General features: G+C 41.5%; 1 protein-coding gene across 2 annotated transcripts in view; it reads right to left on the bottom strand.

Annotated features, from left to right (window-relative positions):
• The window catches only part of iqch (IQ motif containing H), a 102,108-nt gene that overhangs the window by 50,800 nt on the left and 24,013 nt on the right, over window positions 1-27,295 (bottom strand). For both annotated transcript variants that reach the window (XM_028823450.2, XM_051920314.1), the window contains exons 2-8: window positions 24,295-24,399; window positions 23,794-23,891; window positions 23,367-23,454; window positions 22,638-22,757; window positions 9,629-9,704; window positions 5,860-5,988; window positions 5,557-5,726 (exon numbers count right to left, since the gene is read on the bottom strand). In XM_028823450.2, the coding sequence (XP_028679283.2) occupies window positions 5,557-5,726; window positions 5,860-5,988; window positions 9,629-9,704; window positions 22,638-22,757; window positions 23,367-23,454; window positions 23,794-23,891; window positions 24,295-24,399 (786 nt within the window). The remainder of the gene's footprint in view (window positions 1-5,556; window positions 5,727-5,859; window positions 5,989-9,628; window positions 9,705-22,637; window positions 22,758-23,366; window positions 23,455-23,793; window positions 23,892-24,294; window positions 24,400-27,295) is intronic.

The following is a 27,295-nucleotide window of genomic DNA, read 5'->3' as shown; positions in this document are numbered from 1 at the left end:
CTGTGAAGAGGAGACTTTGTTCCAGTCTGCAGTAGACCACAGCCGGTATTTCAAGGCCCTATTTTGTCCTTTAAGGAACGGCCACTAACCCTGTCAAACCTGTAGCACAAAGTAGTGTTTATAAACAGATAGAGCGCAGAGCCCAGATGAAGGTAACACTGACCAATGACCATTGGCACTTACAGTACCCACTGCAGCAACTTTGTTTTCAGGAACCTATGAGCTCCTCTATGACGTAGGTTAATGGCCCCTTGTGGTCCCTCGCCACTTTTGTGTGTTGAGTTCCCACTGCAGAATAGGAACTGCAGCCTTCATGCAAAATATGTGAAGACTGATGTGGTGTGAAGTGTGTTTGAGAGTTCATGGGGGACAATAGCAAACTTTCATTGCAATGTAATGATGCGGCGCACTAGGGAGGCAACTACGAAGAGTGCGGTACTCCATCTTCAATTTTAACTCTTCAAACTCCAAACTACTAACAGATATGTAAGATGGCTCCAGTGTTTCTGGTCAACCAATCAGCACATTTCATCACCCGAGCCCCACCCGCAATTCTTCCTGGTTGAGCAAAAACTACACACCCCGCGTCATGGTTCAGCCAGCATTGTTCCCCTGGCTGGTGTTCAGGTTATGTCTCTTGTTTGTTTTGTTTAATTTTATACCATTTATTTGTATTAATGTTTAATTTATTTATTATACAGTATATGCTTTTCTATGTGTGGGTTGGTAATGGTGGAATGGCCTTTGTTATGTGCCATGTGCTTTTTGGGTGACTCCCCAAGAGGTGGGGGCCACCTGACAATCACTGTAGGGAATGGTCCTCCACCCTGTTTATGGGAGGACCTTCTATGATTCCTTGCGGTTCATTCGAATACACTAGGGACTGGAGAGCTTTGTGAGTATCTGTGCCTTTGCCATGGCTTCTTGATTTTTCGGGATTTTTGAACCACTGCTCTGTTTTTCCAAACATTCAAAGACAAATGATTCTCTTCGGAGAATGCTTGGGTACCGCTAGTTTGACTTTGTGTCAAATGAGCAGTTGCTCATAGAGTCCCAAATGAGGCACATTACCTGCATTGTGATGGAGCGTCAGTTACAGCACTACGGCCATGTGGCACAACTGCCCAAGAGTGATCTGGCTCGCAGAGGGCCTGAAAGGCTGGACCAGGCGAATGGGACACCCACATATCATTTGGCTGCGGCAGATAGATGGTCGTTTTTGGAGGGTGGGACTGGACGGCATGTTTTCCTGGGGTGTTACCAACCAGGATCCTGAGCTGTTTTTTCATGTGATGGGTGCAGCAACGTGCCATACCAGTGCATGCTTCCCACCTGACCTGACCCTGCTCTGTTTTTGACCTCGCCTTTAGATTTTGAATTGGGACTGTGTTTATTGATTTTTTGGAACCACTGCTCTGTGTTTGACCATGCATTGTGGAGTCTGTAGTGGGACTTTGTTCACTTTGAATTTTGTTGCCTTTTCAGACAATTCTTGGTGCTCTTTGGAGCTTTGTGCTTGCACAGCCTGTTGTGAAAATAAACCTATTAGTTTATAAAGACTAGGGGGCTTTGCCCCCTGCTCGCTTGCCAACCCGCGGGCGTGTGCTATGCTCTAGCCTCTTTGCTGTTCTGTCACTCACGTATGGGGATGCGGAGGTACAATTTAAACAGATTGTTATTTTCATGGAAATTGTTACATATGCATAATAGAACTAATAATAGAACTCATAATAGAACTCATAATAGAACTCATGGACTATCTTACAGACAGACCTCAGTATGTGCGTCTCGAGAACTGCAGGTCTGATATTGAGGTCAGCAACACAGGAGCGCCGCAGGGGACTGTACTTTCTCCGGTCCTGTTCAGCCTATATACATCGGACTTCCAATACAACTCGGAGTCCTGCCACGTGCAAAGGTTCGCTGACGACACTGCTATCGTGGGCTGCATCAGGAGTGGGCAGGAGGAGGAGTATAGGGACCTAATCAAGGACTTTGTTAAATGGTGCGACTCAAACCACCTACACCTGAACACCAGCAAAACCAAGGAGCTGGTGGTGGATTTTAGGAGGCCCAGACCCCTCATAGACCCCGTGATCATCAGAGGTGACTGTGTGCAGAAGGTGCAGACCTATAAATACCTGGGAGTGCAGCTGGATGATAAATTGGACTGGACTGCCAATACTGATGCTCTGTGTAAGAGAGGACAGAGCCGGCTATACTTCCTTAGAAGACTGGCGTCTTTCAACATCTGCAATAAGATGCTGCAGATGTTCTATCAGACGGTTGTGGCCAAGCGCCCTCTTCTATGCCATGGTGTGCTGGGGAGGCAGCATTAAGAAAAAAGACACCTCACGCCTGGACAAACTGGTGAGGAAAGCAGGCTCTATTGTAGGCACGGAGATGGACAGTTTAACATCTGTGGCAGAGCGACGGGCGCTGAGCAGGCTCCTGTCAATCATGGAGAATCCACTGCATCCACTGAACAGTATCATCTCCAGACAGAGGAGCAGCTTCAGCGACAGACTGCTGTCACTGTCCTGCTCCACTGACAGACTGAGGAGATCGTTCCTCCCCCAAACTATGCGACTCTTCAATTCCATCTGGGGGGGTAAATGTTAAAATTATTCAAAGTTATTGTCTGTTTTTACCTGCATTTTTATTAGTCTTTAATTTAATATTGTTTTTGTATTAGTATGCTGCTGCTGGAGTATGTGAATTTCCCCTTGGGATTAATAAAGTATCTATCTATCTATCTATCTATCTATCTATCTATCTATCTATCTATCTATCTATCATTACAACGAGTAATTGACCATAATAAAAATAGTAAATCATAATAATTTGAAAGTAAATTATGTTTCATGTTGCATTACAGGTGTTTGTTGCGTAATACGATTTCATTCTGTTTGGCTTTAAAATTAACACGCAAAAACTTTTTAAACTCATATTTTTACTGTAAAACTTCAGTAAAAACAATTTTTTTAATTAAATTTTTGTCAATATCGCATTGAATTTGGATTCTGCGTTTGGACTTTCATTGTGACAACGCAAGGTATAACTGCCTGTGATTGAATTTCATTTCTTTCTCTCTATAAAATAAAATGACTTTTTCGAATGTTTGTCGGCGGCACGGTGGCACAGTGGGTAGCACTGCTGCCTCGCAGTTGAGAGACCTGGGGAACTGGGTTCGCCTCCCGGGTCCTCCCTGTGTGGAGTTTGCATGTTCTCCCCGTGTCTACGTGGGTTTCCTCCGGGCGCTCCGGTTTCCTCAGTCCTCAGTTAACCACAGTCCAAAGACATGCAGATTAGGTGCATTGGCGATCCTAAATTGTCCCTAGTGTGTGCTTGGTGTGTGTGTACCCTGCGGTGGGCTGGCGCCCTGCCTGGGGTTTGTTTCCTGCCTTGCGTCCTGTGTTGGCTGGGATTGGCTCCAGCAGACCCCCGTGACCCTGTAGTTAGGATATAGTGGGTTGGATAATGGATGGATGGATGGAATGTTTGTCCCTGTGATTTGTTAATTGTCTTTGCAAAAGATATTCTAACAGGAAACTGCTAACGTTTTAATATGAATGGCATAGCAAGATCTCCTTTGTTGTCTAATGTTATCCGCAGAAGATGTACTACATTACTTTTCTTTGATACATCCTTTATACAGTAATTCATGCGGTGGGAGACCGGATGGTGTTAACGGTTGTAGATATTTTTTTGGATATTGTAAGTTGATGTCTTCATCTTCCGCACGATCACAACATTTTTGGTGATAATACATTCAACTTCATCGTTTCTCAGTGCTAGGATTGCCTGTGTACTCATTTCTTCTGTTGATAACCCTTCGTGATGAAATTCTTCAATAAGATTTGGACATAATATGTCTTCTTTAATTGGGAACTTAAAGTGAGGAAAATGTTAAAATGTATAAGAGCTGAGAGTGCAGGAACTGTGCCTGGCAAAAGCATTCACACGAATGAGAGGTGAGAGGGCCGTGTGCGTGGTTGAATGTGGTTGAGAGGAGGGCGTGACTTGAAAAAATCTCATGGCCAAAGTCTCGTCTTCCGGGACTTGAAAAAATCTCTTCAAAAAATTCTCATCTCGTCTCAGGATTTTTTTTATATAATAGAGAGATTTCTCTTGGGCCTTTGGGATTCTAGTCAGGTTTTTTGATGGTGTTTTCTCCCCTCTAGTGGGCAATTTTTGAAAAGTGCTTTTGAGACTTCTGTAGATCATGACAACCTGGAGTAGGACCAGGAACTAACAAATAGAATCTATAAATACCCCGAGTTGCTGCGGTGGAAAAGATACAAAAGTTCTTGAGTTTCTAAAAAGTCTCTGATTCCTCAAAAAAGTTCCTGTGGTGGGAAAATGCAAAAAGATGATAAAAAGCTGATAGGACAATGGAGGATTTTACTGACCTATGTTCATACTCACAGAAAATGGAGGAGCTCATTTAATAGCATCACAGCTCATAGAGCAACTGTGGGTAGATCTCTTGGACTGGTGCTGAGTTAAAATGAATATACCAAAACAGATAGAGCTCAGAACACAGATGAAGAAAATACTGACCAGTGATAAAGTTCATCAAGAAAGATGACAGGGCATTGGAGCATTTTACCGACCAATGTGAACACTCATGTGATAATGGAAGATCTAACTGACTAGCATCAGAACTCCCAGACCAATGATGGATCTTACTGATCAGTAATAACCCTTATAGCATATTTTTGGCCAGTAGTTAATCTCAAAGAGCACATCAGGAACTTACTGACCAATGATTCCACTCATGGTATCACAGAGGAGCCCAATGACTGGCATTAGAACTCATAATCGAGTGGAGGATCTTATTGATCAGTGATGGAACTCATTGCATAATAATGGAGCCCAATGCCTGGCATTAGAACTCTTAGAAGAATGGTGGATCTTGCTGAACAGTGACAATATTCTTACCATAATGGAAGAGTTCACCGAGCAGTCGTAAAACTCAAAGGCTAATGAAGGGTGTTAATGGCCATTGTTGAAGCACAAAGAGTAGTGAGGCCACTCATTAATCAGCCTTGCAGTTCACTGGGCAGTGGAGCTCCTCAACGGCCCACTTTCACTTACTTGCCAGTGGAAGATCTCTTAACCCATGACAGCTCACTGATGTGCATCTTACTTTTCCAGGGAACAGCAGGAGTAGAGCTTACTGACTTTTTGAGAAGCTCACGATCCAGTGGAGGAGTTTATGGAGGACATTAACTGGTGAAAGGAATCACTATGTAGTTATGGAGATTTTTGTTTTGATAATTATGTAGAATAGCACATGCATGAACAGGTAAGAGGACAATTCTGAAGTGTAAAAGTGGACAAAGTCCATAAGCCATCATTTTCATCTGAGTACATTTTTTAGGAGTGATTACTATTTTAAATAATCTCTACACAGAAATTGAGTCAGTGAGTCTCCACTTGAGGTCAAAAAGCATCACCATTTCTTCTAGCTTGGTTAATGGCAGGGTCACATAACTAATGCTTCCTTCAACATCCTAGAATGTCCACAATCAAGAGCCACCATTGAGGTACCTTTGGTTCACACGTTGTCACAGGACGGTTTTGCTCCGACTGCCTTAGGCGCTGCCTCTGAGCCGATTTTATGGAAGCAAGTGATGGTGGTGGGGCAGGAATCCCTTTGTGTGCCACCACAGATCCTGGTTCTCCACCACTGATGGGGTCTGCCCGTATTACAACATCAGCTGTTAAGGATGCAACACAAACTGTTAGGGGCTAACACTGCATGTCCTCTTGAAACGACCATGCAAGGTATTCTTTAGTATCACAGTATATGCTAACTGTTGCTGTATTTTAACATGCAGTGACCAGACTTACTTTTGGGGGTGGCCAGAAGCTTCTTGTCTCTGTCATACAGAAGAGCTGGCCTGGAGCTGACAGGCAGCTGATCGACGCTTATCTGAACTGTAGGAGGGTTGAGCTCTCGTTCTAGAGAGCCTGGTACACCTGCACAAAGACATAAAACACAAGTGATGTTCTACCACTATCAACAATGGGCTTTATAGGCTGGAAATGTGCAATCCACAAATGAGAAACTGGATAAGAAGACCTTAGATAGTGGGGGATACTAGTGACAAGAAGGAGAATCTGGACAACAGTCAGCACTTCAAAAATAGCTGGACCATTGTGGGAATCAACGGAAACTGAAAAGTGGTGATGAGAAGTGGGGAATGGGAGAGACTCACTAGGCTGACCTTAGTGAGGGGTATGGAAATCTGGAAAGAGGAGGACTTGTTGTAGGGTCATTATTGTCACATGTACAGAGCTCTTTGCATGTGTTAATCAACATGGACCTTGTTGCCACTCTCTGACACCATGACCAGTGAGTACTACTGCTATATCTCAAAACCTCTGTCTTCTTTAACTGAACAATCCCATTGAAAGCCAGAAGGTCATAGACAGAAGTTAAAAAAGTAGAAGACTCTAGAAAGAGGCGGAAGAGGCAACATGATCTGGACGTAGAAGACCCTAATGAGAAATGAAACAGTAGTGGACCTCATTGTATGTCTACTGAGGGAATGTCACCAAAGAGCATTGAAAAATATAAAACTGACTGAATCGTAAAAGACAGCAAACTCTAAGTAACAGCAGATGATACTGAAAAGCAGAAAGCCTCTTACTGTGTTAGCCACCGGTCAAGAAGTAGCAGATTATGAATTCATGTAGGGGTAGCTCTCCCTGGGAAAGAGTCTATAATAAACATTGATTTATTTATTGATTGACTGATTATGTGACCTATAGGATGTGCTCTTGAGTCAAAGTCAGGCAAACATGTAAAATGAGAAGGGCTTGTAATATGAGGGAATGTTAACACAATAGTGAAAACACAAAGTACAAATATGGAAAAACAACAAAAGATTTAATGTTCAGATTGTGAGTCTGTAAAAGTAGTTGTCCCTGACTAGTGCGTAAGGTTGCTGGTCCATTTATCTACCAGTATTTCCTGCTCATCTCCCTCCTAATAACTCCTCAAATACTCCTCCTCTCATTCCTGTTATGATGGAGCAACACACAAAATAGAAAAATGGTGTGAAGTATACTTCAAATAACTTTAAATGTTCCAAAATGTATCAAAATGTGCATGCCAAAGAAGAACAAAAAATGGTAAAATAAGGCAAAAAGAACTCGCCTAAAAAGGCAATCCAAGGTAAACAACTCCAATACAAAATCCTAAGCTAAATCCACAAGACAGAAGCAAAAATCCAGAATCCAAAAAAACACAGAACTCAGAATAGAACAGAACTCTCCCAACTTCGATGAACCACAGAAGGTGATGATGGGCAATTCACAAACAATTTATTCTTTTTGAATGACTCTTTCCAGAGAATCATGGGAATTGAATCATGAGCCTGAACAAACCAGTTCAGTAAATTTCAACTGGAGTGCGAAAAAACATGTGTGATGCCGTCAGTCTCTTTCATTTAGGAGTTTAAAGTGCATGTGCAAGTGAAGTTAAGTGAATCTGTCTGATTCATGCTTCTCGTTCGATCATTCTTTCTAGTTAAAAGTAGATCATTATCGGAGAGTGAGGAGTCTGTCATTGATCATTCTCTCATTCATTATATAAGTACAATACAGTAATAATAGATTATATTAAGATGTTTTAATTGTATATTTTGCACAATTTGTTATTGGAATTGTTTTATACAGAATATATAGATATAATATTAAACTAATACGTTCATGTTCCTGTCATGTCAACAAATTAGTCACACAAAACTGAGTCATTTAAAAATATTCTTCTAATTTCTGACAATTATTTGCTTTCAACTGAATTATTACCTGAAAACAAGTCACACAATTCTCATTCACTTAATTTGCGAAAGAGTCACATGATTCTCACTTATTTGAGTCACAAACAAGCCGGACAAAGTCTTATTCATTTGATCCATGAGCTAAATCATTACCTGAGAACTGAATCATTACCCGAGGACAAGTCACACAATTCTCATTCATTTGATTCATGCACTAAATCATTACCTGAAAATGAGCCACATGATTCTCGTTCATTTGTTTTGCGAACTGAATCATTATCTGAGAGCAAGTCACATGATCATCATTCATTTGGTTTGCGAACAAGTCACATGATTCTCGTTCATTTGATTTGTGAATTGAATCCTTACCTAAGAGCAAGTCACATGATTCTTGTTTATTTGTTTTGTGAACCGAATCATTACCTGAGAGCAAGTCACATGATTATCATTCATTTGGTTTGCGAACAAGTCACATGATTCCGTTTAATTTGATTCATGAACTGAATCATTATCTGAAAAGATGTCACACAATTCTGATTCATTTGATTTCATTTGAATCATTACAATACCTGAGAACGAGTCCTGTGATTCTTGTTCATTTGATTCATGAAGTGAGTCATTCAAATCTAATTCACTTCATTCACAAAGTAAATCACTGAATCATTACCCGAGAACAAGTAGCACAGTTCTTGTTCACTTATGATTATCGAACTTAGTGTCTTATTTTAATTATACATTTTCTCTATATTGTCATCCTTTATGTTTTCAAATTGTTTAATATTATACAATATGAACTAAAAGCATGTTTAATATATAATTTAATAAATAATAGTACTATATTATAATTAAATAAAGAATTGTTTTGCAATTCATTCAAGAGGGAACCCCCTCCAAAAATGTTTGTTTTTTTCTTATTACAGATGAATCAAATGAAACAAATTAATCGATTCACTTCAAAAGACCCAAATCAATGAACTGAATTGAAATACCCATCACTAACTGAAGGATCTTCCCCCAGCTTTAGAATATAAATGCTGAGGATGGTCCTTCAGCAGTGACACTGACATGGTCCCATCTTTTTGGGTTCCACCCACAAATCACAAGCAGCATAAGAGGAAACAGAAGCACAACATATGAATACTAAGTAATATTAATAATAAATACATACGTAAAATAGACAAATGAAAAAAATACTTTAACATAAACAAAAAGGCAACTTAAAGGCAAATAAGCATAGTTCAGGGAAAAACTCCGGCTGAAACATAACACTTAACACACTCACCAGCTCAGCCCAAGCTCAAAGGCCATTTGGCTGGAAAGAGCTTTTAACCCCAGTCAGGAAATACTTCCAGGAACATATTGGGATTCAGGTCTGGGCTCCCAGATGCGCCGTAAATAAGCATATGTGGAGACAAGATAGGTTATATTCTCCAGCAACCCAGAGGTGCCCAACCACACTGCCCTCTAGTGGCTGGGACAACTTGTAACATTTTAATGAATGTGCCCAACTGCCTTCTGCTGTTTAGTTTACTGTAGAGCGGTGTTAGTCACTATGTTTGTCTGGTGGTGCCCCCTGGTGGCTAATGACAGGCTTGGTACTTGTGCTTTTTTTTGTTTTTTTTTTTACAATTGATTATCTAGTGAAGTACAGTGACAAATGTGTAGGACTAGATTTACATGTGGATTTGGAGTCTTCACATAGGCAATGACCCCAATATAAAGAAAAATAAGGCACAGACATTGGAATAAGAGACAGTTGACATAGCTGGAGCTCAGGGAAAGACTTGACTGACCCCTAGAGTAACATTTTCTGCTTTGACTTGTGTACCAACCTCGGTAACGGTCTCTGTCAAACACTACTGGAGGGCAGCTCCCAGGGGATCCAGGTGAGGTTCTCAGAGGCTGTGCCTGTGAAAATGAAGAAATACAGAAGAGATGACCTGTGGTCTGCAAAAACAGGTCGATCAAAAAAGAGGAGAGCATCAAGTTGACCAATGTTGCTGCTTGAGACAGTTAACCAGCTTGGTGCCTATTCTCAGAATTTGTATCAAAAAGCCAAAAATACGTGAAAGAGATATCTGCCATCCCACATGCCCAGTGTAAGGGGCAAAGGTAACAAAGCAAGAGGCTCATAATGGAAACCAAGTTAAAAATAAACCTCCCCAGCCCCCAGTAACCACAATCAGAGGGCCATGCCAACCAGAAAAACTTTTGCATCCTCATGCATCAATTGGCTACATTTTAAACTACAATAGAAACAAACCTGTTTTGTGTTTACACAGTTTTCTGCAGTGGGCACATAGATGGAACTGACAAGATGAACTAACGCTCGCTTCTGTGTCTCGTGGCCGGCCACAAGTGTAGGCAGAAGAAGAGCTCTCAAACCACCGCTCTGGATGCTAACATTCCTCTGTCAGCAGAAGGGAAGCAGAAATGCACATCTGTTTGAAAAAGCAAAACCCCTGAGAAATGGCACCGGAGGAAGCGGTGAGACATGTGCTGGCGCAGAGTGTGCAGGCATAGGGCCAGCCTCGCCAGTTGGGAAAGTGGGGAGCCATCTTATTGTCATTCAGGGCTGGGCGTCCTCTTGTCCAGAGACAGCTGTAAAGCAGCAGCCCATAGCATCGCAATCAGGTGCTGCTTTCTGTGGAGAATGCTGATACGCAGTCAGACAGCCGGCTGGCGCTGCACCCCACCTCAGAGAGTGACAGGCGCGCCCGCCTCCACATGACAAGCGCTGGATAGAGGGAAAAATCTTAAAACAAATGGTGACCTTTGCAAAGATTAATTTGTTTACCAACAAATGTTCTCTCTGTCATCGGAAACCGTGGTGACCTTCACTTTCCCATTTCCAGGTTGAGAGGATGCTGACTGGACTCATCTGTTAACTTCAGCTCCAGCCTGGCACAATGCTGGGCCCTGCGTGATAGAGAGTGGGATGGGCAAACGCTACAAGCAGAGCTCAAAGTCAGGCTCTAAAGAGCCACAAAGTCCAGCCACATATCAGTTATTGATGCTCTTCCAAATAAGAATCTGAAATACCCCTATACATCAGAAAGACCATCAGGCTGGTCAGGGCTGGTAAACAGGACAAAAGGCAGGCCCCATTTGGGGGTGGGTGTGTTACTGAGAAACAGTGCAGGGCAAAATGAAAAAAGATGAGGTTGTCTAAGAGGGAGGATGAGGTCAGTGGAGACACTAAATGGCCAGGAGAGGAGGTGGAGCTCAGTCAAAGATGAATGTGCTATACAACAAAAGGGGCGGGCCAACTGAGAAAGGCTGTTTAAGTGACAGGGGCGGGGTCAATGCAGGAGAGGAGGAGGAGCCAAAATAAAGAAGAACAGGGGCAGATGAAGAAGACTGTCTAGGAAGGGACAGGGTGAGTGCAAAAGATAACTGACATCAGTGAAAGAAGTCACCATTCACTGTTGGATGTATACGTTATGCACAAGATGGGACCGGGCCAAATGAAGAAGAATAAAGGATGTCTAAGAAAGAGGGTAAATATCGTCAAAGAGAGAATGAGGAGGAGCTCAGTATAGGATGAATACATAAGGAGTATGACAAACGAGAGGAGACAACTGAGTTCATCAGGCTCATTTGCTTAGCTAACACTAAGATGTCCCAAAATCTTATTCAGATACTTCTTAAAGGTTGTCAAGGTTTCTGCTTCAACCACGTGACACGGTAATTTGTTCCAGATTCCCACAACTCTTCGCATAAAGAAGTGCATCCTAGCTTCAATCCTAAATGCACTTCCTCTTAATGTCCACTGTTGGCCTCAAGTATTCCATTAACTGTTTAGTTGAAAGAATTGTGCTGGATCTACTTTGTCAAGATCTTTGAGAATTTTCAAAACCTGGTGCCATACCTGTTTGTCAAAGGGTCACCCTCTGAGTTCCTCCCAGGTATGTGATACCACCCTGCCACTAACTGTATTGTTTTCTTCTTCTTCCTCCAAACTGCAGAGAAACCGCCTAATGAAGGCAACTGACTCCGCCCCTTCTGGTACCCTGGGCCATAACAGGGTGATCACCAGGAAAGAGACTTAACTTCTTACCCAAATGATCAGAACAAAAGAGCTCCACTCTTACTGGACGGCAGACAAAGCAGTCTTTATTCTGATAGCCACGTTATTTTGTTTGCAGTCATTTCTGTTTCATTTTCACACCATCAAGTGTCAGTTTTGTTTAATCATTTGAGTAATTTGGGACGGCCGGGTTGGTGCCCCAACATTTATCTATGTAGGAGCCTGTCATTCCCTCAGATGACCAGACTGTAATAGGACCTCATGTTGTTGTGAGCTTGGGGTTCCTGAGCACAAAAGTTCCAAAATATCTCAAAAACGCCCACTAGAGGGGGAAAACCACCAAACCCTGGCTTGTCATGAAAGGGCAAACATAGAATCTTTATAAATATAAGACTTATTATCAACAAAAAAAGCTCTGAAAACAGTATGTTTTGTTTGTCCCCGGGCTGGGGTTCAACTTCATGTTTTAAATTTGTTTTGTTAATTTTTTAATCTTTTTTTTCACAGTAATGTTACTTTTGTTGATTATGTAAGTTGCCTGAGTTACGTTCTGTGTGTTTTATGGGTGTTGCCACCTGCCAATCACTGCCAGGAAGTGCCCTCTGCCCTGTCAATCCAGAGGGTCTTACGTAGTTCCTGACAGTTCATTTGATATATGCTGGGGAGTTTTGGTGAGTTTGTTTTGTTTTTTCTGTGATTTGCCTTTTGATATCATTGGATTTTGTATCTTTTTACACTGTTTTTTGATTTTGCCTTGGGATTTCTGTATTCAGACTGTATTTGCTTTGGATTGCCTTGTGTTTTTAGGTAACATGTTTTTGCCTTTGCGCTCTATGGAGCTTCACTGTGTGAAAAAGCATTTTTGTGCAGAATAAAACCTTTCTGTTTTTATGACGTTTATGTGTTTGCCTGTTTGTCTAGCCGGGGTCTGGCAGTATATCCCCCCTCTAGTGGACACTATTAGAAATGCTTTTGCAATTTTTTGGGGTTTATGTGCCTTGAGACTTCTAATCATAACACAGTGAAGAGCATAAGTGGCACAGCAGGATGCCTGAATAGTGAAGAGGCAGTCCAAGGAAAATATGTCCCAATACACATATCCAGAATACAAAGTCAAAAACAGAGCATAAGGCCAAGAATCCAGTAAATTCACTAAAGCACAGAATAATCACAGTAGAAAGTCACCAATGCCAGCATATTCAATGAACCCAAGGTACTGTGGGATTTCAGTTGGGTTGAGGGCTTGACGGTGATGGGCGGGTGACCACCCACTAAACACACGGGATGTAGAAAAAGACAAAGAAACTAAATGATCAACGATGTTAACATAAAAAATGAGCAAAGCAGACATAAAGGAGACGGGGTGGGGAGGGGGGTCTGGCTGAAACATAACACACGTGGTTTCCACTGCTCGAGACTAAATGGATTTAATTCTCAGTGTCTGTCACTGTAGGCCATGTCCTCAAGTCTTGGCATGCACTCAGTTGCTCTTCTCTGAGTGAGTTCAGGTGCTGCTGTGTCTTTCTTGTAGCATGGTGACCAGAGGAGATGCAGTGTCACGAGTGTGTTATAAAATTTGAATGTAATGCCCCTTGATTTATCCATAACACTTTTTATGATCTAACCTAATGTTTTATTTGCCTTTTTAATCGCTTCTGCACATTGCATAGATAATGAAAACGTTGTGTTAACATAAAGCCCAAAATCCTTTTCAGAGGTTGTTTCGTGTAGCTCAGTGTCTCCCATCTTGTATTTATGGTTGATGTTCCTTTTGCCCACGTGTGGTACTTTGCACATGTATCCATGAAACTGCATTTTCCAAGTGGTCGCCCAGATCTGAAACTTCTCCAAGCCTTTCTGAATTGTTTCTGCTGCCTCCTTAGTGTCTGCCATTCTCACAATTTCAGTATCATTTGCACATTTCACACGTTTACTAACTACACCAGAAGCAATGTCATTAATATAAAATCAGCAAAAGCAGAGGTCCAAGGAAATAATAATAATAATAATAATAATTCATTACATTTATATAGTGCTATTCTCAGTACTCAAAGTGCTATCCACACAGGGAGGAACGGGAAGCGAACCCGCAATATTCCACAGTCTCCTTACTGCAAGACACCTGAGGACTCACAGATGACCTCACTCCATTCTTTTATCTTTGCTCCTTGTTTTCTACCAGTTTACCAACTTGAGATTTTATTTTATAGTTTACCTCTGATGCCTACAACTTCTAGTTTTAGAATATTTGGTGTGGGACCATCCCAAAGGCTTTATGAAAGTCTAAATAAATTATGTTGTACACATTGCATTTGTCAACTATTGCAATTGCCTGTTCAAAAAAAATCTAAAAGATGAGTTTGTTATCAAGATCGTCCTCTTATGAATCCATGCTTACTGTTATTTAGTATGTTATTTTCATATTGGTACTTTTCTAATGTATTTCTTATTTTAATTTATTTCGTTTATAGGAGAGAAGGCAGAGCTGCCAGAGACAATATGGGGCTGGTGAAGAAGGATACACAGTAGGTGGTTAAAGAGAAAGACATAGACAGACAAAGATGGAGGAGAGGCTCAGAGGAGAAGGTTAATGTCCTGCAGTGAAGGATGTAAGTGAGATACAGTAAAGTGAGAAAGGCTATTTAAGAGATGAGGCGGGGCCACTGCAGATGAGGAGGAGGAGCCAATGTCAAGAAATACGTGTTACATGGAAGGGAGAGAGCAAAGACAAATGAAGAAGGGACAGGGCAAGCGCAAAAGGTAAGTGTTACAAGTGAGAGGAGTCAGCATGCAGTGTAAGGTGTATGTGTTATCCATAAAATGGGGCAGGGCTGTGGGCGGGGGAGTGTAGGCGAACCGTGAAGACGGAACTGCTGCTATTTACATAACCTCCCATTTCAAGTATGGTAAAGTATTCATAATATAAGTTTCCAATATGAAGTCTCACTTACATTAACATATTTAAAACTACAAAATTACAAAATTGTGCACATATACCATTAACAATATTTAAATGACAGAAAACATTTCTTTTTTTAAGTTTCTTTGTCTACATGTTGTAATTTAGGCATGCCAAAGAGGCTCCTGAGAGCTGTAACCATCCATAACCATCAGGGGGAGGACGTGGAGGTGAAGCAGAGCTACCAGTAGCTGGGGGGTCCAAATAATCAATAAACTGGACTAGTCTGATATCACAGTGGTGCTGTAAAAGAAGGGCCAGAGCAGACTGGACTTGCTAAGGAGACTCAGGTCTTTTGATGTGTGCAGCAAGCTACTGGAAATGTTCTACCAGTCCATAGTAGCCAGTGTGGTGTTCTACATGTGATCACCTGGGGAAGCAACTTGAGCCTGAAAGAGGCGCAATACCTGAACAAACTTATCAGGAAAGCCCACTCCATCGCAGGGCCAACTCTGGACACACCGGAAGCTATTGAAGAAAAGAGGATGGTGGCAAAATTGGAAGCCATCATGAAAAATCTCCTCCTTCCCCTCCAGGTGGCACTCTCTTGGAGCACTTTGTAGACACAGACTCATTGCACCAGGGTGTGTTAAGAAGCGCCTCTGAGGGTCTTTTCTGCCCAGTGCTATCAGGCATTTCAATGCTTCCTAAGTTTTTTTTAAATATCACAATATAACAATACTTATGCATTTATTTTTATTAACATATCGATTTATAGATTGGTTGTATTATTTGTCCTGTGAGTCTTTGTCCTTGTTTTTATGTTTCTGCTGTAGTATGCATGTGAATTTCCCTTTGTGTTTAATAAAATTTACCTAATCTAACCTAATCTAATTTAATCTAATCGTGGCAAAGGCCGTTCTTATTTAGAAGGTTAGAAAATATATGCATCGCGTAACATTGGGTGCATTTGGGGACTTCGTTAACTGCCTTGGAAGTTGGAGTGTTTTCCGTTATTTATTTGCTCTATCAAAGAGACAGATATCTCATTTTTGTTCACTGAGTATTCTGTAACACGTGTGACAGAGACAGGCTCAGAACGCCATGCCACTCTTTGCACAGGAGACACATGCAGGCAGAAGCTCTGCTGTCACTTTGATCGCTCATGCTGACTACTTGAGGATCTGATTTGCTGACAGGAGTCACCATCAGACGTGTAAAAGAGGAAAAAAAAACCATCTACAAAGTCTACAAGTTTATATAACTTCTCTCAAGCCAAATCTGAAACAGTAAACAAATGTGTAATTGAAATGGAATATTTCTGTCTTTTAAAAGGATAGGTGACTTGCTAGAAAGAGTTACTGTGGACAGGACAGACTACAGTTACGCGTTGGCTTACGGCTCCATTTGGGACCAGCCATTTGACTGTATGTCGGTCACAAAGTGTACGGGCCATTGTTGGTCTGATGTCGGTGACTGATGCACGTACTTTAAGTGCCGGTATGGAGTAGCACAAATCGATATTTGAGTCTCGGCGGCCTTTTTCCAGGTCAGTTGTTATTATTCTGCTCACTTTTTTCCTGCAAATAAGTTTGGAAGTGCTGCACTGTTGTCTTTCATGTGTTAGCGTTATGTGGCAATCAATTGATACTTCATGGAGAACCACCCACCACCCCAACACACTTATTGGCGCTTCACAGTAATCAATCAATTCTTCATGGATGAAAGCTTTTTTAGCGTAACTGGATTGAAGACACTGGCTGTAAAAGGAAAGTACCAGCTCATCTGTTACATCATACCTGCTTGTCAGTTAAAAAAATAGATGGAACATTAGCCATAAGTATAAATGCCTTAACTCATCTCATGACTGTCTAGTATTTGTTGATCTATCCACCCTCTAAACCTGCTTATCCAAAGTGGAAGCAACTAGAGCCTATCCCAGCAAGCAACAGACACAAGTCTATCCCAGCCCATCGCAGGGTAAATGCACACACGGGCCTATTTAACTTCATCAATTCCCCTAACCTGCATGTCTTTGAACTGTGTAAGGACACTGGAGCAAACTCACATGGACCCTGTTCGGGAAACATCCCTTAACCCTGATTCACTTTGTAAATAGAATACAAAGGTGGTCAGGACTCCAGCAAGTGTATAAGAAGTGCTGAAGACATCTCAGGATCATAATACGCAAGATGTTATTCTTGCATTGTAGTCACAGATATGCTAACAGTTCTTTGTTGAAACAAAGCTTTTGTAACACATGCGTGTCAGAGGGTCACCGTCTGGGCTCATCTGACATAAGCAGTACCACCCCGGGACAAGAGGGGGCACTGTTGTTAATGGTGTTGTCTCTTTTTCTATCAACAGCTCTGAGAAGATACTCAACGTGGGCAACTGACTCCTCCTCTTGTTGGAAGATGGCGTCTTATTTTGTGTGCAGACCCAGCACAGGACAGAGCTCTACCTCAGACTGACTGGGCAGCAGAGGCTTTATGAGAAGGCAATGCAGCTTGCTAGATTTTGTTTTTTTTGCACCATCAAGTGCTAGTTCTTTTGTTATTGGCACCATTATTAAATGGGACAAACCGGCTGACACCCCAACATTTATTCTTTGGATTTGTGTCGTACCTCTCTTAACCACACTTTTATGGCTATAAATATACAAGAGCATCTTTAGCATATAGCTGATAGAATGCAAGTCTGGAGGTGAACACATTTATTGAATGATCTAAACTGAATAATGAAATATATTCATGGTGTTGAGACTGAAGGTCAGAGCCTGTTTCCTGGAGAGGCATCTGCATAATTCCAGACAGACACAATTCAGTATAAAATGTCTTTGTTATATTTGTAATCTTATGGTATCCTTTCAAGAATACGTTTAACACAGCTGCATGACTTAGAACAATATTTGATTATTTAACAATGTTAAAAAAGCCTTGTGAACCTAAGTGTCCAAGATGCTATTAAAATGATTTTGTCCAACAACCCACATGCAAGTTCAATGCAGGGAGCACCTGGAGGTGCAAACTCCCCAGACTCCTGACTATGGGGTAGCAGTGCCACCACTATGTCATCATGCAGCATATTCATTACTATTAACATATTCATTTCAACTGTGCTTTAAAAAAAACGGAGTGAAAAACCACCCATTATTTGAGACTTAACATAAGGCATCCATTGAGTGAGGTAAGCACACCCGGCCAACCTTTAAACACAGACAGAGCCAAATGAAGGAGGATAGAGGGTGTCTAAGGGAGAGGGTGAGGTCAGTGCAGAGTTTAAATGTTGATAAAGAAGATGAGGAGGAACTTATTGGAGGATGTACATGTTATACTGGAGAGGGGCGGGGCCAAGCAAAAAGACAAGGGGTGGGGCTTGTTGTTACATTCAGTCAGGATTTCTTCCTTGGTTTGTATTTGTTTTTGTCTTTGTGGTGACTTCTGTTGTTTTTGAATTAGCATTTTTCAGGTTTTTTTTAATTGATATTGTTATCTTTATTTATTGTGTAGTATTTATGTATTATGTTTTTATGCTGTTTACTTATGTTTCTTCTGTTCTGTTGGTGGAATCACAAAGGGTGGGCCCATCATTACATCACTGCCGAGAGCCCGCCTTCTCCCTGTTTATTTCATGTGGAGGCGTAGGTCTCTCAGAGAATCACTGTGGTCTGTGGAGTGAAGAATTATTTAAAACATTAATTTCAGATGTATTTTATTGCAATTTCTTTGTTTTGCAAATTTGTATTGGATTTTCTGTTTGGTTCACAGATTTTGACTTGTAAGACTTTTTGCCTTTTTTTGTATTTTTTACCTTTCCTTGCCATTTTGTCATCATTATTGTAAATAAATCCATTATTTATTAAGATTATTTTTTATATAAACTAGGGGGCTCTGCCCCCTGCTCGCTTCACTCGCCCACCCCTGGGTTTGGTTAACCAGATATACAATTTAAAGAGATTGTTATTTTCATTTCATTCATTTTCATTCATTTTTTATTTCTTGATATTTGTCAGTAATAAGGCTGTAGTGAATGAGTTATTCCCCCTCTCCTGGGGCACATTGTGAAGAGAGGGGCTGAACGCACGCTAAGGAGATGCGGTCGCTCCTCAGAAACCCCCTCTTAAATGGTGATACAATGGGAAACAAATACATTTTTTTACCACCTCTATGCTTGATCAGCTGGCTTGCTGCAGCTGCTGCTTATGCCGTGCTGCATGATCTGCATGTCGCGCTATGCATCGATCATTTTAAAGCCTGTACAGCAGCTGTCCTTTTGTCTCACTTGCTTGTCTCACGGGACGTTAAAGTGTCTCCGAGAAAATCATTTTTTTATTATAATAGAGGTTTATTTTGTTTTCAAAAAGAACAACATTAAATGTCATAGTAATAAACCAAAAACAAATAATAACATAACAGATACAACCAGTTACTTCAAAATCAAAGCAGAGATACCAAAAAATGAAGAGAACTACAAAGAAAAGAAAGCAAAATCAAGATTCAGTACCAAATCAAGAATTTATTTATTTGTAAAGATTGTTCATTGCCCATTGTCAACTCAAGCCAGTGGTTTACAGTTATTCTCTCCTTAGAGGGTGTATTTTGTGCATTTTAAGCACATGGAGCGTTTCACACTTTTAAAACCCTAATCCCATTTTGTGCCTGCCTTTTATGTTTGGGGTCAGGCTTCTTAGGGTGAGGCCTGCCTCTGAAGGTGACCAATTGTGATAAAGTGATTTTGTTACTCATTTTTTACAAGGTTTTGCCATCTTATGTACTCTTAAGGGTTTTTAGTAAAAGGAAGATGAATTTGGTACTAGACTTTGAATTTATTAAGTATTTAAAGTGGTGGAAATGATTTTGCCCAATTATCTAAGCAATTTTGTTTTCTCTAGGATGCAGCCGTTTTGTGAGTCCCATCATTAGGATACGACTCCTGGTTGCCAGGGATATAGCATTAGAGGCTGTGACTTATGACGTTGTTTATGCGACAGGTTAAAAGGTCAGCTCTGGCATCCATTTCCCATCTGAGCTTTGTGAATAGAAACAACCTTTTGTAAGCATCACTTTTTTTTAAAGTTTCTCTGGTTACAGATCTATTGGCTCTAAAATTTTCACTACAATTTTCGATTCACATTTTAGTTATGATGACAGTAACTTTATCTTCCTGGTCATTACTTGTTGTTTTATTAATTATGTTTAAGCTCCTGGTTCAATACCTTTCTAAACTTCTAGCTGTCTGCCTCTAGCAGAATACCAGTCAGGTCCTGGTCAAGTTTTTGTTAATTTTGAGGCCTGCTTCACTCCTTTTTGCAATTTTGTGTGATATTTATCACTACGCTAGTGAAGAAGATAAATATTGCCCTGGATTGCGTTGTGCTGTCACATCTAATGAATAATGAAAGCCAGAGAATCCATCCTATCTCTCGTTTAAACCCAAAAAAGATAAGTCAATAATCAAGAGTTGAAAATGCACAGCAAAGATCTTTAACTAGAATCCCATAAAACACATACTGACTCTCAGGATTTTTTCATAACTTATCCACAAACTCAAATAGTTTTGCTATTTGAAGTTTCATGCTTTGTTTCCAGGGACTGGAATCTCAAGATGATGATATCCATGGAAAAGACACACAACAAAATCAACATACTTAGACATCATTAAAAAAATAAGAACTATGGAGACAAATTCTGCTTTTAAGAAAACCCCCATATACATGAATAAATGTATTATGAATATATATCATGACAGACAGGAGGAAGCACCGAGTGGAGGATTAAAGCTCAAGGTGTGTAGGAGAGCAGATGTCTAAGAGAGGAGACAAAGGTTAATATTGTTCAGATCAAATGCTGGAGCACAGCAGACAGCGTATATGAGAGGGGTCAGGGCCATGTGAACAGGAAGAATAAAGTTGTCTTATGAAGAGCACAGAAGATAAATGTTGTCAGAGAGAAGAGGAGGAGCTCACTGGAGGATGTGAATGTTATGCTGGAGACAGCACAGGACATATAAAGATTGTCTAAAAGAGAGAGGACTGAGTTAGTAGACAAGGTAAATGTCCAAGAAAGGACATGGAGCTCAGTGGAAGATGTATACCGATCAGTCACAACATTAAAACCACCTGCCTAATATTGTGTAGGTCCCTCTGGTGCTGACAAAACAGCTGTGACCCATCAAGGCTTGTCCTTCATCAGACCTTAGAAGGTGTCCTGTGGAAACTGGTACCAAGATGTTAGCAGCAGATCTTTTAAATCCTGTAACTTGAGGTACCTCGATGCTTGGACTCGTTTTCCAGCACATTTTGGAATTTGGAGGACAAGTCAACATCCTGAAGTCTTTGTCATGTTCCTCAAACCATTCCTGAACAATTTTTGCAAGGTGTTAGGGCGCATTATCCTGCTGAAAGAGGCCACTTGCCACCAGAAAATGCCATTGCCATGAAGGGGATGTACGTGGTCAGCAACAATCTTTTGGTAGTTGGTACTTGTCAGAACAACATTGCACAGAGCAACAAACTGCCACCGCTGGCTTGCCTTTTTCCCATAGTGCTATCTCTTCCCCAGTAAATTGTAAGCAGTTTTAGCAGTGGACAGGGACAGCATGGCTATTCTGGCTGGTCTGTGCCAACAAATCCCCATATACCACAAGTTTTAAAGCAATTCATGCTACAGGAGATCTTCCCTATGATCGGACTAGAAGGGCTATCCTTTGCTTGCCATGTGTATCAATGAGCCTTGGGTACCCATGACCCTGTCATTGGTTCACTGGTTGTCCTTCCTTGGATGACTTTTGGTAGGTACTAACCAGTGCATACCAGGAACACCCAACAAGACCTGCCATTTTGGAGATGGTCTAACTATCACAATTTGGCTCTTGTCAAAGTCACTTATCTCCTGAAGTTTGTCCATTTTTCCTGCTTCCAACATGTCACCTTCAAGAACTGACTGCTCACTTGCTGCCTAAATATATCCCACCCCTTGACAGGTGCCATTGTAATGATACCATCAGTGTCAGTCACTTTACCTGTCAGTGGTTTTAACGTTGTGGCTGATTGGTGTTTGAGTTATAGAGGAAATGGCAAGTGGGCCAACTGAGACAAGTTGCTTAAGCCAGAGGGTGGGACCAGATAAGAAGCAGGAGGACCTCAGTTGAGGGATTTAAGTTATATAGTGCAGAGGGCAGGGGCAAGCAATGAAGGTTGTCAGAGATGGCGAGGGGGAAGCCTGTGGATCTGGTACATGTTGTCCAGGAAAGGAGGTGGTGTCAAGTAGAGGATTAAAGGTCAGTGTTTATAGGACAGTATTTACCTGAGCAAGTGGTGGAACACAGTGGACTGAGCCAAGTGAAGAAGTTGACTTGAAGAAGGAATGGACCTGGTAGAGAAGAATAATGTTTTCCAGGATAAGGGGAGTTATACCCAGTAGTCCAGGGTAGAGGAAGAGCTAAATGATGGAGAGTTTTAATTTTGAGGAAGTTAAGAGAATGTTAATGGGTTGTTCAAGAGTGGTGGCATATGTTAGTTAGGAGGGTGGATAGAAATTAGTGACAAAAGTAAAGATACCTGGGACAGGATTGCTGCAGATTTACATTTTATCCAAGAACGAGGGTGGGGGGAGCTACAGAGATGGCACTGGAGAGGGAATGATACAAAGTGAAGGCTAAATGCTATCCAGGAGAAGAGGTGAGACCACTGGGGAAGGTTAATAATGTCTACAAGAGAGCATGAGATAACCCATGGAAAAATGTAAAAGAATTTAGGACTAATTAGAAGAAGAATATGGATATGCACCCAGAAGATGGAGTGAGGTTAATTGGACAAAGTTAGAAAAGCAAAGAAGGTGACAAAGCTATTTCTGGTTAAGAGGCAAGGCTGGTGCTGAACACAAGCTGGCAGACATGTTGGAGGACTCACCAGGGCTGGCCTTCGCTTACTTAGCACAGGCAGCTGCACACCATACTTCTGACTGAGGACATCACGGGCAGAAGGGTTGGCAGGGTTGCACATTATTTTCAGATTAGCTGCTAGCTTGTGCTGCAAAATATAAACATGATTAGAAAGGATGTGTAAGAAAGTTGTCCACATATGGGCTGGAGATGGTGTCACCGTGACAGGAGACAGAGCTGGAGGTAGCAGAGTTAAAGATGTTAAGATTGCACTGAGTGTGACAAGGATGGATTGGATTAGAAATGAGTACATTAGAGGGTCAGCTCAGGTTGGACAGTGGGTAGACAAAGTCAGAGCCGAGATTGTGTTGATTTGGACATGTGCAGAGGAGAGATGCTGGGTATATTGGGAGAAGGATTCTAAGGATAGAGCTGCCAGGGAAGACGAAAAGAGGAAGACCTAAGCGAAGGTTTATGGATGTGGTGAGAGAGGACATGCAGGTGATGGGTGTGACAGGAAGATATGAAAACAGACGATCTGCTGTGGTGACCCCAAAACTGGAGCAGCCAAAAGGCAAAGAAGTCTTAGAAGGTGGGTGCCATGAGTGTTCATACATGTAAGAACCCATCAGAACCCAGAAGATTGGCATGGCAAATCTACAATAGTTTGCTTTAGTTAATGGAAGAGGATTGTGTGCTGAATCTTATTATTGGCCAAGCAGGGGCATAATGAAATCTATTAAGGTGGGGTATATACCTGTTGTCCAGAAGGGGGGTATGTTGGACCCACTGATGTCCGAGCAGCAGGCAGCCTCCGAAGGGGCAATAGGTCCAACTGTGGCTTCCTGAGGACACAAAATTCAAAGCACTTCAAAGTTCCTATTTATTTCCCATGAAAGGATTTGTGTCCTATCAGACCCACAAACTAACCAAAAGTGCTGTGAGAAAGTATTTGCCCCTTTCGTGCTTTGTGTTGAATAACTTTGTTCATTCAATTAATGAAATAAGTAAAAAAAAATAAAATCAGATTTGTTCCTTCAGGTGCCAGTAATCTTTGGGTTAAAAGCCAGAAAGTGCAGTGTCCAAATCGTGCAATAATATAGGGGATCAGGAATGGAGCAAATACTTTTTACAGCACTGTAGATAGACAAGGATCAAGTCCCTAACTCACGTGTGTCACTCACCATGTGGCTAGTTGTTCACTCGGCTCCTCGGTGTCTGCGATGAGGGGCAGAGTCGCAATGTGATTGTTTATGGAGTTTAGATATTCGTCCACGTGCTCCTGCCAATGAGAGCAAAATGGCACCGTTAGCAAAAGACTGAGGTGTGCAGACCCCAAACACAGATACAAGGAAGGACTCACATTGTTATCATTTGGTTCACGCCTTTGCCCAAAGAAGCTTTCAACATTTCAGAGAAACAATTGATCACAGGAGGCAGATGACGTGATTTGCTCATTATCACACAGGGTCTGCAGTGGGATCTGAACCCTCAACCGCAAAGTTTGAAATCCAAGGCCTTAACCATCACACCGCACTGTCTGCCAAGCACACAAGAAACGACACTTCCACATTCCTACACTTGCAAAAGATCTGATGGACAAAATAAAACTAAAACGCCCTAACAAAAAGACTCGTAGGAAGAGATACCACACAGGTGTGCATGCACATCAACTGGAAGCCCACCTTGACTGCCTGCTCTGTATTAGCGATCGCTGTCTGCAGAGTCTGGAGGTCCAACACCGTGATGTGGGTGACGCTGTCTCTCAAACGCTGAAGGTCTTCTTGAACCTGAAGTATAAACAGCAAAAGCAGACGTTAGTGCGGCCACCAGGTGGCGCCATAACGACGGACACAACTGAGTGGCAGAGGAGGCGCACAGAAATCAGTGGTCGTCGAACATTGAATAAGATGGCGTGTGTAGCCTGCAGGGGGTACCCAGACGTTAGACTCCGATTAGAAATGTCACACACACAAACTCACTGTGACCAGGTCCTCATTCTCCGCTCTGCCTCCCATTATCCTATAAGAGGAATCACCAATAACCTTTCTAACAAGTATCATAGAGATGCCGTGTCATTTTCTAACTAACCATGCTGTAGCGTAAAGGGCAGAAGGCAGAAACAAACCCTGGTCAAGGCACCAGTCCATCGCAGGGCGAACACACAAACACTCAGGCCAATTTAGTATCACAAATCCTTCTAATCTGCACGCCTTTGGATTGTTCAATGAAACCCACAAGGACACAGGGAGAACATGAAAACTCCACGCACGACGGACCTGGGCTACCAACCCCGGTCTCCTCACTGCAAGGCAGCTGTGTTACCACTGCGCCACCCAACGTGTCATAAAGAATCTTCAGATAATAAGAATGCAACTAACACGAAAGCTTTCTGATTATATGAATGTAGTTAGAAGTCAAGCAAAATGACACATTTTATTGGCTAACTTGAAAGATTACAATATGCAAGCTTTCGAGTCAATCCAGGCCCCTTCTTGAGGCAAGATGTAATCCTACTACGATTATATTAAGTATGACAGCGTTTTAACTGGCATCCCGGCAGGGATGCTTCTTACCATAAAATTATCTTCAAAAACCCGCTTAATACAATTTAGAGTCGCATTGGTGGATGGGGGGTGCCTATCCAAAGAGCACTAACTGGCAGAGTATTAAACTGCCTATAGAACAAGCAAGCCACTGGACCACCGCAGAGCCCTTTTATGCACACACCCACTGGGGACACCGCTCGACAAAACCAGCACGTCTTTGCAGCATTAGAAGATAATGGGCAGTAAAAAGAGGAAAACTCACACACAATAGTATCAATCCCGCCAGACCTATGAGGCAGTAGCGCTAAGCACTGCGCCGCTATGCCACCAGCGGATCTTTTTAAATTTGGCAATTCCTGCCAAGGTTGACTCTGTGTCACTGTACTGTGCAAGAACGCCGGGAGGTCGACGACTTATTTCCTGTCCATTAAATGCAAACAATGTGCATTTTCTAAAAAAAAAAAAAAAAAAAAAAAAAGACTTCAATCCACCAAGGAGGCTAAACTTTAGGTAAGATTAATGTATTGAGGGATCGATAACGCCGATAAATATACGAACTGCGTTAATAATTAACACGCTCTCAATGTGATTAGTGTTTGCACTTAAAAAAGCCAAATTCTTCAAGTTAAAATGTCGAGATTGCAAAATAATGTCAGGGACCTAAGCGATCGCTTAAATGTGATTTCGCAGCTACACTATTAAAAATAAAGATGCCAAAGTGGGTCTTCAGAGCGAACTCTCCACATGAAGGTTTTGTTTAGATCCGGAACTGCTCCCAAAAATAGCCGCGGAAAGACGACAACAGATTTGTGAAATGCCAATGGCTTCATGACTCTAAAAGGACTCGAACACATGCAGGCTGATTTGACTTTCTTGATCTGTTAGTATCCTGCTCGGCTGTACGCTCTTACAAATAAAGATGCCAGTACGGATCTTCGATGCGATGCCATTGGGGAACCATTTGGTTCCCAAAAGAACCATCCAAAGAACCTTTGAATGTTTAGATCGGTAAAAGGTTCCATAAACAAACATAAATAAAGGATATCATATGATCGAAACAGCAAAGGGGTTATGTTTAAAAAAAAAAAGAATCTAGCTGCATACAATAACACAGGCTGGGTTCAGGTTTTCTTGATCTTTAATCCTGTTATTGTTTTCTGTTTTGTCCGTGTATTAGAAACCGTTTCAAAACTCAAAGAACCCTTCCCAGAATGAAACGGTTCTTTGTCAAGCAATGGAGCTACGAGGAACCAAACGACCCAGCAAAGTGTTAGTAATACAGCGCGCTACACTATGTGGCCACAAAAATTACAAATAAAAAATTATTATTTACAGAAATATTAACAGCGATTTTCATTTGCTTTAAAATTTAGTCAGGGCTGGAATAACGTGCTAAGGGCATCAATGGGGGCACCACAGAAATTTTCCATTATTTACCTTAAATGGTGCAAAACTGAAAACAGTGCAGCTGAACCGGAATGAACGAAAAGGGGCTACCACATTAAATGAAAAATATATACAATAATAGAATAGTAATAATAGAGGCGGGGTGCCTTATTTCTACTAAGTATAGATCTAGATGTGTTACGTAAGATTAGTTTTGAGGATCCGATCCAAGACTTTTCAATTAGAAAAAGCTACAGAAAACTCTTCAAATATAGGCCTAAATATAGTGGAAGTGTGCAAAAGTAAACATGAATTCCAGGTTACGGTAAGTAAAATTTTAGTTTACGGTTGTTATTGTTTATAATTTTGATTAGATTTATAAGCAGGATGAGGTTGGGAACATGTGATGATACGAGAATCGTTTTAAATCATGGCCCATTGGTATTTCACAAATCTCTTTCTATTCATGATTATGTACTGCGTGCAGCCGATTACAGATCTAAATAAATAAACGTTCTTTCTTGAGCCTTCATGTGGATGGGTCTTTTGGGAACCAAAAACGGTTGCCCTATGGCGCCGCTCTGAAGGACCACGGTGACACCTTACTTTTAGGGGAGTGAACACAATGACCATAAATCCATGGATGCGTTTTCTTCGGATTCCGCGTGAGTGTGCGCAGCATCAGCCGACCAGGTTTGTCTGTTAATCATTCTACGCCGATTCTAACATCTAAGCATCTAACCCCAGACTG

Source organism: Erpetoichthys calabaricus, chromosome 17 (assembly GCF_900747795.2).
Source record: "Erpetoichthys calabaricus chromosome 17, fErpCal1.3, whole genome shotgun sequence".
In the NCBI taxonomy this organism is placed as follows: Eukaryota; Metazoa; Chordata; class Cladistia; order Polypteriformes; family Polypteridae; genus Erpetoichthys; species Erpetoichthys calabaricus.
Note: the sequence above shows the minus strand (reverse complement) of the source record. Positions and strands in the feature narration are given on the sequence as shown.